The sequence below is a fragment of the Polyergus mexicanus genome, unplaced genomic scaffold, assembly GCF_030449975.1.
Source record: "Polyergus mexicanus isolate NDT 795.1 unplaced genomic scaffold, iyPolMexi1.0 SCAF_15, whole genome shotgun sequence".
Classification (NCBI taxonomy): Eukaryota; Metazoa; Arthropoda; class Insecta; order Hymenoptera; family Formicidae; genus Polyergus; species Polyergus mexicanus.
In genome coordinates, this window is record NW_027223335.1 from 1,969,586 (window position 1) to 1,986,572 (window position 16,987).

The following is a 16,987-nucleotide window of genomic DNA, read 5'->3' on the forward strand; positions in this document are numbered from 1 at the left end:
ACTATTTTATCCACAATATTCGCTATTTTAAAAGATATAAAAAGAAAATATGATGAATAAGTAAAATAATTTGAACTAAAATTTGGTTTTGAAATAAAGACTTTGTCCTGTAAACACTTTTTCCGAATAAATCTTAATTTTGTAAAATAACGTCAGAAATTATTTCGCTTTTAAGCAATATATTATTCTATACATTTTATATTATATATTTTATGTTGCCGCATTAATGACAATCTACAGTTTGCCGCGATGAAAATTAATATCTAGAGTTGCGATCATTAACTATCGACTTCACGAACCGCACTTGTCGCCATGTCGAATTAATGGCAAAAGCGCGCTGGGAAGATGAAAATTGATATCCAGAGTTACGATCAGAGTTAACCACCGACTTTCAATGTAAATCAGGGGTACGCGATCGTTAAGCGTCATCAATCACGGCCAACGAGGATTGACGATTGAATTAGCTCTCTCACTCACCGTTCAGACTCATTGAATCGTACTGTTCGGTTTGCAGCGGTTCTCTATAGATGATCGGGTCCATGCCCGCGAAATCGGCGACCGTGCCGGTGTAGAGTTCACCGTCGACGTAGACGAAGGTGCTGTTATGCTGCGGATCGTACGGACACCTCGCCTGACCGCCTTTCTCCTTCATCATCGTGTAGTTGCCCGCGTGCACCGTGTAATCACGACACATAGGCTTGAAGGCGTTGGTGGCGCACACGAACAAATTGTTCGACCCGGTTTTCACCAAGATGCGAATGTAATTCTGGCAGTTTTCCTCAGGCGTGCCCTTGACGACGCACATTTTCACGTCGTTCTCCGTCGAGTACCAGGTTAGCCTCTGCTGCTCCGTCAAATCGGTCAAACTAAGATTATGTACGAGATTCCTGAAACGAAATCGTGCGATATCTGATTAAATAATGAAAACTTTTTGTGAGAACTGTGGGATGTGTTTTAAATGGTTGAAGATTAATTTCTTTTTAAATTTCATAAAAATGAAATTTTCTTGTGGAGAAAATTTTCTCTAGAGAAAAATTCTTGTACAAAAAAAGATTCCAAAACTAATACGTTAAATATTTAGTATCAAACTTACAGACGCGCAACTTTGATTTTTTTTAAACTAGCAATTCAAAACTATTACGTATATAATTTATAAGAATCTCAAAAAAAATAAATAAATTGTAAAACATGTGCATAATCAACGCCTGTACCTTTACTGTCGGACCCTTATGTATGTACATAAATTTTTTTTTTATAAAATTATTAAAATAATAATAATTATAATAATATTAAATTTTAAATTATATATAATAATTAATGATGTTACTGATGGTTTTCACATTATTATACCAAATATCAGAGAAGTAAAGAATTTTAATAGAGATGAAGGAAAGAGTTTTTTTTTTTTTCAAATTGCAAAGTCTGATGCTTAAAGTAGACATGAATGGAGGAGAAAGATTCTCTAGTTAGCTGGGCTTTAGCCGAGAAAGCGGCGCTTGAAGTTTCGGCAGTCGATCGTTAACTCTTCTTCGTTAAGCAGCTTGCCGTATGCTTAAAAGCATTTTAAAGGGGAAGAATATCTCTGCACGAGAGAGATCGCGTCTTTTGCCGACCGTGAAATAATAATTCGAAATATCCCGCGATTATACACTTAATATAATCCCGTGTCATGTATAACAAGAAACGAATTTTCATATCGATACAGCGTGTACACGATGTTGGCAAATCGGCTGAGCTATTAGCGTAATCCGATCAATAACGAACGAGATATATATCGGAGAGAGTTCATTCACGCATAATGCGTTTAATCCGTGTACGACCTGATTATCGTCGCCGACTGATTTCAACGTTGGAACAGCGTGCATTCAGCGTACACGAGACATGAATAGATTTATCCTATATACAAGCCCGAGAATCCGAGAGAGGAAGAAAAGGAAGAAAGCGCGTTAATCGATCGATACAGAGGTACAATCGAATCGTCTGAATATATCCCCTAATGACGAATCAAAAAGGCCCTATTTATATATATACAATTTATACATTTATAATCACTGCAATTTGTATTTGCAATTATTTTACATTGTATCGGCTAGATCTTGATAGGATTATACAATTTGTCCCCTTAATGAACTTGATTACATTTATTTTTACGCGAAATTTTATAAGAAAAATTTATACGATATTGTATCAGGAAATATTTATCGTTCGTGTTATTGCAAACGATAAAGATCCGAGAGGTTTAATCGGCCATCGATGATCAATTGAATATGGTCTAACAGTCGCGATAATATGACACGCCTATTGTTATATTTGTTACATGATTAATTATCTCATTACCGAATGTACACTTCTATACAATAATTTGCTTATGTATATTGAGCTAAACTGATTATTTATTATCTCTCAATAAATAGAACATACGAATTGCAACGCGTGCATATATTATACAAATTTCTTCGAGATATAAATACATATTTAGATGCGTATTTATTTTAATATACGTTGATTTTTCTATAATAAATATATATATATATATATATATATATATATATATATATATATTGTGTAATAAAATTTCAATAGAACTTGGATTAATACACAACGTCGATTAATAATACATTTTGAAGTTTGTAATAGGATTAACAATATTGTTGTCAAACGGGAAATTCATAATTATTGAACGAAGAGCATTCTATGGCATTCTATGAGAAGAAACAATACCTATAATCAATTCCTACGACGAAACAATCCCTGTTATCAAAACTCCATACATTCTAGAGTATAATACGCTAACATTTATAATCAATATATAATCTAATCAAAATAAAATTTTAACTTTTGAGACAATTAGATTTAACCATTATTTTCCGCATATACGAAATATGTCAATTTAAATTTCAGATCGGTTTTAATCGCGAGAAAAATTAAACCAATGGGATTAAAAATATACTCGAGGAAGAGTATTCAATTTACACGATAAAACGAGTTTACATGGAATATACCATAGGTATAGGAGGATTACACGTTTCGATCTATCTTGAGATCGCCGTCGATCTCACACGCTTGAGCGGACAGCGATGCAACGATACCCCGGAAGATGGATAGGCGAGAGGGCGAAGAGAAAACGTAGGAGCGAGAGTGGACCAAGGGAAAAAGGAATAAGAAGAAGTAGAAGAAGAAGCGGCCCTTTAATTAAAGCACTCGCTCCAAATGAATCCTCTATTTACCTTCCGCCGACCAGGAGATAGTTCCCGTCCCTGAGCACCAGCCGAAAGTAATCTGTGTGCGTCTCGTTGCCCGTAAACCTGAACACATCCTCCGCACCTGGAAAAGAAAAGCAGAGGACGGGTTTCGAATTAGTTTTCGTTCTATCTTGAAAAGTGGAATTACCTTATTCTATCTAATTAGCCGTCGACGTTGTGCTCTTTTGTGACAGCCGACGACAGTTCCCCCTCCCTCCCCCTCGCCCTGCAACTGGGCCGGAAGTCGACTTTAATAAGCGTAATAAGTTTCCTTTCGACCGCGAGCCCGATGAACAATGCCGATCGATCATTAGCGAATCAACTGTGAGCAATCACCCTTAACTTTATGACCTGGTTTATAAAACGGAAAAAAAACCCGTCCCTCTATTATCCGTTAATTATCCATTGGCCGTCGTTCGCGAAGCTCGGTAATGCTGTTTTATGAGTTTTTTTTCTTTCTATCAGTGTGTTAAGAATGATATCGTCGAATTCGAGCGTAATAAACCGTCGACAACAATTGTGAATAGAATTGCTATTTTCGTAATTTTTGTCTAAAGTTCTTAAACTTTCTTCTTCTAAGAACTAAAATCGTTTTTCTGCTCCAACGCTTCGAACAAGGAAATAATTACGTTTAGCATTCGCAAAACGAAATTACTGGATGCCTCGCTAAGTCCCGAGTGTAATAAGCAGAAATTTCCGGAGCAATCAGCGTCGATCGCAGCAATCTTGAATCCGGTGCATGCAATTCGAATCATACACATAAACTGCAACGCTACTGACGATGCGATAGTGAGGGAGTAACATTAATTTATTGAACAGAATATATTGTATTAGCGGAACATACGAGAGAAGAAAAACATGTTATACAATAATATTTTACGATAAACAAGTCGCAATTATTATACATTGTAATCTATCCTCGTATATGAGGAATGTGTCTTAAAGCGTTAATAAAACTTTTCTAAGTGCTCAAGTTTTCTTAGCATCGAGAGATGCACATCGTCGATTTTGCTTTCCTCGTGTGCGAGCAGCACAACAATTGTGTCGCACAAATATCAATTAAGAAATTTTCTTCGACCTCGAGATTCCAATGTCATCGAGCTGTCGATGCGAAAACAGGCCGTTCAATTAAAAGTGTAATTATCAGACGAGCCCGTATCCTGATGTCACTCAATATAAATGATTGAAGTTGTACATCCGGCGAACGTAATTCAAACCAGAGGTAGAAATACATCTAGCGCATTCAATCGTAATAGACAAGCAAGGAATGTGCATTACAACGATTAAACAATTCATAAAAAAATAAATATTTATTTGGAGAAAGAGATACTTTATTCGTTATTATGAAACTGTGTGTTATTCGTGAAAATTTTCCCCAAAAATTGACATCTTTAAGGGCGATTAAGTGACAAAATTTTACGTGAAATATAATATTTGCTTAAATCGTTCATCAACTAGCTCGAATAAAATTTCAATTACAATGTAATTTGAAGAGCATTGCAACAAACGTTTAAATAATCTAGCTAATTACGCTATGTTAAAATACGATTAAACGACCACGCATGTGAATCTCATTTATTGAAATACGAATGATAATCATTCCGGGCTTTGTACATTCAACTGCCACTTAATGTCAACTACTGAATCACCCTCTTATATCTCATTTATATAATTCTAATCATGGATATATATATATGTAGCAAGCAGGCTAGCGTCAGATGTCATATAAATGTTTATTGAATAATAACATTTAAAAAATAAACCGGCCAATTGTTTTTTTTTAAATGTTATTTAACAAATATTTGTGGTTGTATGGCATTTTAATCGTTTATATTTGCCGAAATTTGTTATATAACACGCTCGATTACATATTTTCCTTCGCATGGAAAACATTTAAACTCAGATATACGTGCTCCAAAATCGTCTTCTCTTCGTCCAAGATCGATTATTATCGAGGCATATCAATGCCAATCGATTTCTACGACTGAAAACGTGCTCTCTCATCCGGTGCATGCAATTTAGGTCAGATATACAGAGCAATAACAACAACAGCAACACTGCCAATGAACGGATGCAATACTGAAGCAGGCCATTATCGGAAGCATCATACGTCTTGCCGTAGAAACGAATTAACGTCATGTTGCCGAGCGTTTCATTCGTGCCGCTTGACCGGACGAGAGATAGATAGAGAGAGAGAGAGAGAGAGAGAGAGAGAGAGAGAGAGAGAGAGAGAGAGAGAGAAAGGAAGAGACCAGATGGATGGGCATCTAGCTGATATAGAGACCAAGCAGGAGGGTGACGTGTACAGAGCAGAAAGGAGCGAGAGGAAGCTGAGAGGACGTGCGATGGATCGACGGACGATTAAATAGAGGCAACGTACTATCCCTATCCTCTTTCTCTGATTGCCTTCGAAATTAAACGGACCGTAGTGTGTCCCGTAACTCCCATCAACTCCCGAGCTTACTCGGTTATCGCTTTCCTAAAATTAGCCATTCGATTCCAATCGCACGTCGCGCAAAGTTGAAGATCCCAGGGCGATCCGGACGCGAGGCAGATTAGCGAGATTTCGAGCGGATCGCGACAGATTTGTTCGCCGTCCTGTAAAAATGTACGAGCGGATAATTGACCGGCGAGAAAGATTCGGTAAGACTGCCCCCCCCCCCCCGACCAAGTAAATCTGACTTTAGATTTCCCCGTTCAAAAATCCGTTATATCGTAATCACAATTAATAAAATTTTCTCGCTGCGAGAGAATAAATGAGATCGATATCGTAACTTGAACATGTTGTATTCTTGATAAATCGACTGTACACTTGGAATATTAATACGTGCATTAAATACGTGAAAATTTACTTGAGACGCGATACACAATCTGCACATTTTTATAAACTGTAAATGTTTAAATATCTCTCTTGATACATTTCCAGAAATCGCGATATCTATAGAAACCGATTCTTTAGAAACGTCGTTCGCGATACTTTGAGATACGATCAGTGAGAAGTTTCGATTGAAAGGATACGCAATACGAGCCCCATTAGCCCGTAGGAAATTCGTCGTCCTCGTTCCATCGTCCTTTTCTCCGTTCCTTTTGTTCCGCCGTCCCGTCGGCGAACGATGGAACCTCGCATCTGCCAGCCATTTGCGGTTAACGTCAAGTTTCGAGCAACGAGAGGCGCTCCGATATTCGTGAAAGCCGATACAAAATACAAGCCGCGCACATGTATCGGCTTTCACGCTGCTGCCGGCAGAGCACAAAAACTTGTATCATGGGGATACGTACACTGACGGCCGAATCCATCCGTGTCGAAATGGTACCTTGTCTCACAAATAATAATTCGTTTCTACTTTGTTTTGCCATCAATATAAAAATATATTAATTCTATACAAGCGTAATTGTTTCTCTTGTATCATGACGATTATCCGTAAACAAGGCCTGCAATTGTAAAACCGTAAAAACAACCGTTCATCTATCACAAGTATTACGGAACGGCTATTATTCCGTGGGTCGCTATCTCACCCCTCTCATGAATTTAATAACAATTTTTACGGAACCGATAACCGGAAGTCAATATTTCAGTGAGAAACCGTGTCGAGTGATACAATCAGAAGCGCCGAGAGCTCCACGAGAGCTACGATTGTTCGTCGAATGCTAAAAAATTGACCGAAGTCGATTTATCCGGTTCACCACCCACCTCCGGGGGAGCCGCCTCTACAAATCACGTATATAAGTTTCTCCGGGCCCGCTCGGCCAAGTGCTGCGATTCGAAAATATTGAACGCGTCTAAAGTTACGATTCGCCCGTCAAACTTCGCAGATGGAACTTCTCCGGAAAACGTGTTCCCCGTACGAGAGAGCATTAGATGGCAAGGAAGGTATAACAGGGGAAAGGGAAAATGCAGAGGACTGTATGAGAGAGAAAGGTACATTGATCGCATGTTCTGAGAGAGAGAGAAACGATGGATTGGCTATTTTACGGGGTAAACGATGGCGTATGAATGTCCGTGACCGGTGGGCGGACTTGCTTATCAAGAAAGACGGAATAGCTCGTGAAATGGCAATTAAACGCACGATCGTTCCTGTGTTAAGATCGAGCCACTCCTGCGTGTCGACGTCGATCACGGTGGACGCCCGCGCATCTTCCGTCAGTTAATCCGACTGACGCGAAACGATTTACGCGTGTCGCGATTATATGATATGGGTGATATGCGAAGCAATTTGATTTATTCAGGATTGGCAGTTGCGTTTGAATGAACGTCCTTGTCAACGGTGAAAAATCGCGGATCGTCGATTTATCGATTACATGTTATAACAATACTCTTGTACCGAAAGATTTTCATTAATAAATATATATATGTCATTTATTGGCGTTTTTATCAAATCAACGATAACTATTTATAGATTGGCTATATTAATAAATTGGCTAAAATTGATTAAATCTATAAAATCAAAATATTTTAGTTCATATATGATAGCTTTTATAAAATCTACATAATAATAATATTACAGGTAATTTTATCAGAATTTATGTATATATAAATGTGCAGCTAAAAAATATATCAATTTTAAAAATATACATAAAGATGGAGAATTTAAATGATTGTAGACGGATATGTAAAAATTAAAGTAACGCGGTAGAAACATTGTAACACGCTGTAGCAAATATTAAAAAGAAGAATATCACGTTTCAATTCTAAAATCCTCCGATTGAGAAGCGCACCGCATTATTGACACGCAGTCGGTACGAATCGTGTCCTGTCACGTGTCATTCCGGGGCACACATCGGCACACGCACGCGTGCCACACGCGACGATACGGGAGACCTAATTTCCGATCTCTCAGCGGCGTGCCGATCGCGATTGCGTCGATTGGCGGCCATCGACTCTTCTCGCCCTCGGAAGTACGAGTTACCTCTCGCGCGGTACGCCACACAAGTGGACGCGGGCGGGGGGCCCGATGAGGCCCCCCTTCGGCATCGCGTCGCCAATCGAGAGTCATTAAAGTTTCGCACGTGCCTGGGGTGCCGCGGCAACTGGGGCGAGCCATTATTTTTTAACGTTCCTTCCTCCTCTTCGCTCCGAAAGGCAGTTTCTCCGCAATTTCTCGTTCGACGCACACGTATACGCGAAAGTACTCGGGGCTTCGAGATACGGGTTCGACTATGACTAATGAACGAGACCATCAACCCAGCTACCAAGTGTACCTACGAAGTGTACTTACGACGTTTTATTACTGTTATCGATAAAAAGTGCAGCTTAAGTCGAGCTTTAGGACATGATAACATTCGCGATTAGATCCCTATTGGCAGAACACGATTCGACTAGAGAGAACGTCGTGAACATCCGAGATTGGATGAGAGATCTTACGTCCAAAGACATGAGATTTAATAAAAGTTTTAAGTATCGCGCGAATCTCGCTCTAATTCGCGGATAGCTCCAACGATCCTACTTACAGGATGATCTCGTTACCAACATCTTCAACCGAGAAATTTATAGGTAAATTAAACTAAGTAACTCGTAGTACTACTATATCATCGGCATTTCCAATAATAATAACGATAGAGTAGAGAAATAAGATATGAATGAAGCAAACCGAATTAGATAAATAGGTAATATTGTAATTGATGTTTCTTGTTTACAAATATTTCGGGGGGGAACAGAACACATACTGGATTCTGTAAAAAAATTTAATTTAATGTATAAATATTATACATATGAAATTTTGCGTCTTATCGTCTCGTTTTAATAACACGAGGAGGATGTACATTTTCGCCTTTATTAAATTAAGAGCTAGATTTTTACGTATGCTTGAGACATCTCGATTTACAGTGGGAAACATGCGCGATGGGACTCCCAGGCAAGCTCTCGAGCTTTGCGAAAAATAACCCAGCCTGTGGAACTCTTACTATTCTCAGACGAACGCTACGCGAACGTCCCTTTACACGCGGTCTACGTCGTGTTAGCCAAGCCTGCCGGGTGCACTTCAATTTCGTTGGGACAACACGTGGCTTCTTCTTGGGCAAGATAATCCCACGAGAGCTCGTAGGAGAGAAAAACTAGACGGAAAAACGAGAGCACGGGACGGCGGTTGAAAAATAAGCGAGTAAAAAATTTAAATCGGCTAAAATTGATTTTTTGTGCGAATAATCCAGATAAAGGCACCAATACGAAGGATAATTAGTATGAATGTATGAAGCCTTTGATAACTAGATCGCATCAAGACTATATAACTCGTAATTATGTATATCCGCTTAGATATAATTTCATATTCAAAGTGAAGTTTACAAACTATGAACTTGATGGACTATAACTCTCTCTAAATGTCTCGGGATGGCTAAAGGCGACAATTGAAATAGAACTGGCATGAGTAGAGTTAGTATATAGTCCATTCAAAATGTTCCAAGTCACGCTTTATAATAATAAAAATATAAAAATAGATAATTTATTTTTGAAAAAATCGCGAACTGCAAATCGGGAATACAATTTCGAGCTTTCTCGCGAGATCGATAGCTTCGGTATTGGATTCGCGAGCATCCGGGAAATAATTATTCGTGACACGGGAAAAACTAACGAAGGAAAAAGTATTTTCACGATCCCGAATTCTCTGAGAGCCGCGTAACAAACGATTGGGCGAGACAGGCGGGAGATAATATTTCCCGGTCCGATAGAGATCCGCGAATAATGACGGATTCGCGACACGTCTTGGACCGAGAAGCGAAAGTATCTCTCGATTGTGTCTCTCGTTAGCGATGTAAACTCGAAGAGGACGGAGAAAAGAATACGATGGTGGCGAACGACAGGGACGCAGCTATCGGCTATAACAAAAGTCAGAATGGTACAAGATCTTAAGGGTCTATGAGATCTTTATCTTCTTTCTTTTAGCATAAGAGAGATATATATTAGCAGATAAATTTTAAACGCTTCAATCGTAACACATATTGTAAAATTATTTTGATTTTAGTAGTTTGTATTTCGATCTCTATCGATAAAAAAATTTGCGCAAAAATTCTCACTACTTCACTGACGGACGGCACGAATGTCCTCGATGACGTCGATATCACAATCGAATCGGATCGATAGATTCTTCCGATAACGTTACGGAGGGAATTACATGCTCGATAACGCGACATCAAGACGACTGCGTGCAGATGCAGTGGAGAGAGAATGCGAGAATGCAATCCGTTGCAGCGGTACATTAGAGAGAGCAAATCTCTAAAGCAATCGGAATATCTCCTAAATTAAGCACGCGACCGTAATCACGTCGATCTTTTCAATAAGAAATTACTCTCGTCGGAATTGAAATATATCGTCGATACGCGTGTATCGATTCGGCGCATTATGCATGTCTTCCTCTTCCAATCTTCCTCAAGTAATCACGTTGGATTAAAACATTGTAAAAAGGCTTATCGCTGTTGACGAATCCTGACAGATAATCGAAATTCGATCCTTCAAGATGACGAGCGCGCGATTTTTCCGAAGCTCCAGGGCTCGTCTTAATTTTCCGGACTACACGAACGAAATCGTAGAATATTAAGAGGATCTAGATTTTTTACGAGCACACGCTGTTCGCCTCGCGGAATGCTACGTATATATCGCGCGTATATACGACAAGATTTACACGTCAAACTACATTTTCCCTTACATAATGTTTCGCGAGCCCGGAGGAAGAAAATTGCGCGATATCGTAGAGGACGAAGGTTTATTGTCAGAAGACGTTACCGCGCGATATTCGCCGGGGAATACCTAAAACGGTGTAGTGTACCGTAAAATGGAAGAATCTTGATACACGGGACAGGACCCGACATTTATCGCGCCGACGCGACACGCGCGTTCCGACGTCACCGCGCAAGCTGTGGAAAGAATCAGGAAAATGAAAAAAGACGAAATTATCGGTATAAAGAAATGCGATATCCGCTGTACATGCTCGGAATCCGCACGGAATTACGCTTTTAGAATCAAGTTCGAAATGGACGTTCGTCGAATTCTAAAATTTAAGTCACAAATATTAAGCGACGCGCGGGCCGATTCTAGGTCAGCCACAAAGGATTCAAGCACACTTATCGTTAGACATAATCGAGGACACTCGAAGTAAATGTGGATTCGCGCCGCAACAAAGTCCAACTCGCGTTATGGACGACGTAATTTGATTTCGATACGTTTATCCACGGATAGAATTGTCCCTCGTTAGAGAATATAGAAGCGGATAAACGCTAAATAATTTAGCGTTCGTTGATCGTGTATTACGTTTCCATCGGTGCGCGCATTGCTCTTTCAGGAAATACACGTCGAAAGAGCGCTTGTATCGATATCACATGTGCGCAGCATCGTGTTAAATTTCGCGAAAATGACGAGAAAAACGAGCTGGATTTTCTGATAAAAAAATAGAAGAATAAAACAGAGAGAAAAAAAGAAAAACAAATTATTTGCGATGGATCTTTTGTAGCGGGTATTTCTCTCGCCAGCGAGTTATTTCGCGGCTGTATTTAGCTCAGCCGTCTCTCTCTCTCTCTCTCTCTCTCTCTCTCTCTCTTCTTTTCTTTATGATCGCTCTTACTTGGAACGAGTCTCCGCCGTGTCTTTAGAAAACTTGGCGGAATGTCATTCATAACTGACGAAGTTCCTCGGGTAATAATATATAAACGAGACGATGGAAAGTAGAGCACCGCCGCGCTCGGCCGGTCAGCAGCGTAAGTGCGAAAATTTAACGGAATCTCACGTTGAAAAATGATTCGCGAACAGCAAAGTAAACCGCGCGTGCGGGACGGTCTGAGGAAACGTCAAGATCCTCTCCTCAAAGCTCCACTCCGCGTAATAACCCTGTTTAACGGCGCCGCGACGTGAAATATGCCGGCGTCTCATTTGCGCCGCTGCGTTAAAACGAGAATATCTTTTTTTTTTTTCCTACCTCATTCATTTACCGCGCGGGAGTGATATATCGTCGGCGTTGCATCTGAGAAAAGAACGAGGGATTGCAAAACATTTCCACTTCTTTGAAAGCGAACAGTTTTTACTTGAACCGCCATTTGTTCGAGTCAGTGTTACTCTTAACTCCGATCCTTGCCAATTTTTAAGTTTATAATTTCCATTTTCTTCATCATTATAAATTGTAGTAAAATCGTTACAGCGAACGCTTAGAGAGAATTAAACTGAATTTATATTATATTATTACAAAGCGATAATTATCACGAAAAATGATTATTTTCTCAAATTAAAAAGATCAAAGAATATCGATCGCGGAGGTTTGACGTTGCGCTAACAAAATCAATTTTCCGAGTATTCTAGGGTACGAGATCTTGGGGTGCATATATCGGGTGACGCGGAAGCGAGTCTTGCGTAAGTCGAACGATATACAGGACGAGCGTCACTCGATACGTCGAGGTACCGAATCGCGTATCGAGTTAGATAAGTGGATTTCTCGCATCGATACATTCGCGTTACATAGCATTGCACTCCCCTCGTGTTAGCTCACGGAAAGAGCCGAGCCAAATTGAGCTATCCAGTGTATCAGCCGCGCTTGCGTCCCCCTCTTTCGCAGGGTGTCTTGGGTCGCTGCAAAAAAGTTACGTCAGCTTAACGCGCATGTCCGGTGCAGTCTCCTAGAATTCGATCCGTTGTGTGTCGTTGCCATTTTGTTAAATGTTTTTTTCTCCTTACATATAATAAAAGGGGAAAGAGAGAAAAAGCTCATTTCTTCTATTGTAACACGCGTGAACGCACGGAGACATAAGTCGCAAAACTTGCTGCTTGGGACAGGTAATGGAACACAATAGTATGACGAAAGTGATATTACGTCACGTCATATTATGTTACGTCGACGAGTAATCATTTTAATGCACATTTAACGTTTTATGAGATCGTTTAATACCGAATATGATTTGCTTAATACGTCGCATACGTCAATGTCGAGATGAGAATCGGACAGCTATATATCCAACGTAAAATGATGAAGAGAGTAAAGAGCGCTAAATGAGAGTATAAACTATTATATTACGTCTGATATAATAATTTCTCGATAAAAATATTTGTTACTTTTCTCTCGTCGCGGAATATGATGATGATAATCCCTACCAAAATTCAACGTTTGCGGAGATAAAATTATTCTCGCAATACACGTAGTTGCGCTATACAATTTTTCGCATACTCGTTCAGAGTTTTTGGCCGATAAGCCTCAATCGTGATTTGCATTAATTAGCATGCCACAGACCATGAATTGCTTGCAAAACTACGGTCGTCCGATCAGAATGAGGATTAATACAGATGTCAAATTAATCGTTCAGATCGGGCACGAGAATATTGAATGCTAAAAGTACTAAGGTAGAATATTAATCGGAATGTACTGCGAGATTAATAAACAATAACATTTTTGCTTTTATAAAAGAATCATATTATAAGCGTGAACTTAACAAGACTGCCTGGAAAAATTGCATATATAGAGTAAAAAAAAAATATTCGTTTTTCACCGAGAAAGATAAAATGTCAGGAATATTGGAATAATAATAGAGATTATAACTACGCAGATATAAATTGCGTTCGCTTGTGCGTTGATTAATATATTCTAATCTAGAATGGTAATTTTACTTACGCGCATTTACTCTATAAATTTACTCTCAACAATACACAGTGCATGACGAAAAGCACAATCAGGCTAGCCATATGTATTATATGCGTGTATCTATTTCGTGAACGGGATCGCGTGATATTTTACATATGTATTATATATTCGCAAAAGTACTTGTAACTCAAGCCAAATTGATGCTGGACGCAGAATTCCGTGTGAGATTTTAAAGCATCACTTGACAAAGCGAATGTATCAGATTGTCAATGAATAAATCTGAATGCGATTACGAACCTACAAGCTAATCCGATCGGCATAGTAATAACTTATGGAAATTGTACGGGTAAAATTTGCAGGCTTTTTGCAATATATGTGCGCATAGATGCATTAACAAAAAAAGACGCGCGGCTAATTTTCTAGTAAAGTTAATTCATCGGCAAATGAGCGGATCGTCAATCCGATTAACGCGTCCGCGATATAAATTAGCGAAAACTTGGCCAATAAAATTTTACGGAACGTCATACTATCGTTAAACGTCGTTTCGGTCGATGTGAAACAAAATACGAGTATCGATTTCGGAGCGAAATCGCGACATGCAAAATTTAATATCTCCGCGAAACAAAGTTACCATAATACATATAACATAATATATCGATATTGAACGACCGTAACTTTCAGGTCAGTGAGATACAAATTTCACATCGCGTTCGCAAGTAAATACGATGGATATTTATCGGCACACAAAACAAACTGATTTACGCGTCGATGTAGTTCTCATCGACTTTCCATTAATTTTTTAAATAATCTATCGAATTGTATGTGTGTGCGTGTATTGGCGCATCTCGCTTAGTATTCCCTTTAACGAAGTTGCAATGTCCATCGATTTATTTCCGAGTGCTCACAATCGAGATTCATATACCGAGTTGCATATTTATCAGTTAACAATCACTCTACACGAGTCATACTATATAAACGCATCGAAGATTCGTTGAAATATAATAAAATTTGCATACTAGCTTTTAAGCATTGATACGCGATCTCATTTCATCATAAAAAATGACATTAGCGTTATAATCTTAAATATTTGCAAGATGAAATAATTTCGAATCATTAATATGTTTATACTAGTTGACGAAGTCATAAAGAATAAGAAATGATAAAATAATGAGAGATCGTGATATTACAATGAGTTTATAATAAATGAGATATATATCGAATAATATATGAGTCGGAATTAAAAGATAACAAGATGCAGCAAAGAATTAAATTATGAATAATTTTATGAAAAAAAAAAAAAAAAAAAGGAAACATTTGCGAATTCACCTCTATATCAACTTGTGACATTAATTAACTCAATTTCAAACTGTCGAATAGCTCTCTCCGTCAAACTTATCGAACTAACAAGTTTGCCTTTATTAATTATTCGATTTATCTTCATCTATATTTACACGAAAAGTCGCGAAAAGCAGCGAGTAAACGATCGCTGCTTTCATAGTTCGCTGTATTTCTCACGCAGATCCTGCGCGTCGATCGCAGAGTTTTATCAGCATGTTTGTAGCCGCGACCGCGCTTGTTGCAACTAAAACACACAGGCCTGGGCTTATTTGATCGAAGTGGCCGCATACACGAAGTCGCTGATATACACGCGTGTAGCGTTAATGAAACTAATTACGCGCGGCGCGACACGATGTAATGTGCGCTTATGCGCGCAGCCATACGCGAAATCACGATCGTCACGGTCAGATTAATTGGATCAGAGCCTGTGTGTTTGTCGATCCTTAATGCGCGTAACACACATGGCCGAATCTAATAAATCAATCGACGTACGTCGCTAAAGGTTTACCCCGCAGCGCGTTCCCTCGCCGCTTCATGCATTTATTATGCGAAGCATTATCATTTTCGGCGTACGAATCGATCGAGTGTTTCTCTCTCTCTCTCTCTCTCTCTGTCTCGACCGATAAGCGCGCACACATCAGAGAAGCTGGATTTCGTGGAAAGACATCACGCGCGCCGACTATTGATCGCCATTCATAATTCACGAGCACTCGCTGTTCGGTGACACGCTGCGATCGCATATACATACATAGACATACATGCGCCTAGAAAAAGTGATGCATTAACCGAGAGACGACGCATTAGTTAGTCAAATCTGCGAATCGTTTATGGCATTGTGGTTGTTTATGGCATTTGACATTTAATGCAACACGCATACGCACGCGAATAGACTTGCCGAATATTCACGTGCGTTTATGCTTATGTCGTTAGAATACAGAATTATTTCTATTGTGATCAATAATACAGCACAAAATATAGAGAGAAAATTTATCACAATTAATATATCTGGATAATTAATTAATGTTCATATACATACACACGCACACACAAAACAAAATATTTATCGAATAATAAGAGCGAGTGCTTATAACGGTTATAACGAACTGCATTGTATTAAAGTTGTTTTCCATAAAAAATTATACAATCAAAATCTACAATAAGAATTGCGAATATTCTTGTCAACTTGAGCTCTTATAAATGCGATTGTTAATTACAAAATTACAGAATTTGTATCTGCAAAATTTCATTGAATTGTACTAAAATGATCGTGATAAAATCTTTTATTTGTCTAACGCAAAGACTTTGAATGTCAACAGGAGACGAGGAAGAGACAGCTGCGCTAAATACGCCGCGACAATACGGGCCTTTGTCTCTCCCCTATGTATTGCATGCAGTCACGTATGTAGGGTACTTGCACGCTAAGCAACGACCAACCCTTTGCGCCGACTCCGTTTACACCCGCGAGAATGCTTCCTACAACCACTTTAAGAGAGAAGTGTGGGCGCACCAAAAATGTTGACGGCCACTTCTACGAATGCCGCGAGTATTTGCGCTTCTTTGGTGACGTCAAACTCTCAGGAAAAAAAAACCCTCATGTCCCTCGGAGTTGCTTGGTTTCCTTTCTTGTGACGACACAAGAGAGTCGGAAGAGATACCGCTGAATAGCCAGACGGCACTGAACGAGGCAAAGGAAACAAAGAAACGAATGAGCAAGAATTTATCGGAAACGATAAGCGTTACATATTCGCGCGAGATTTGTTTAACCACTTTGAAAAATGTCGAGGAGATATGGGAAATGGAAAGTTTGATGAAATTCATATCTTATATAAATTACTCCAACATAGACGACGTTCAGGTTTC

The 16,987-nt window shown here is 39.2% G+C and overlaps 1 protein-coding gene across 5 annotated transcripts in view; it reads right to left on the reverse strand.

Moving 5' to 3' along the window:
* Window positions 1–16,987, reverse strand: part of Sema1a (semaphorin 1a) — a 210,009-nt gene that overhangs the window by 16,490 nt on the left and 176,532 nt on the right. For all 5 annotated transcript variants that reach the window (XM_070308477.1, XM_070308479.1, XM_070308478.1 and 2 more), the window contains 2 exons: window positions 3,228–3,324; window positions 478–887 (listed from right to left, as the gene is read on the reverse strand). In XM_070308477.1, the coding sequence (XP_070164578.1) occupies window positions 478–887; window positions 3,228–3,324 (507 nt within the window). The remainder of the gene's footprint in view (window positions 1–477; window positions 888–3,227; window positions 3,325–16,987) is intronic.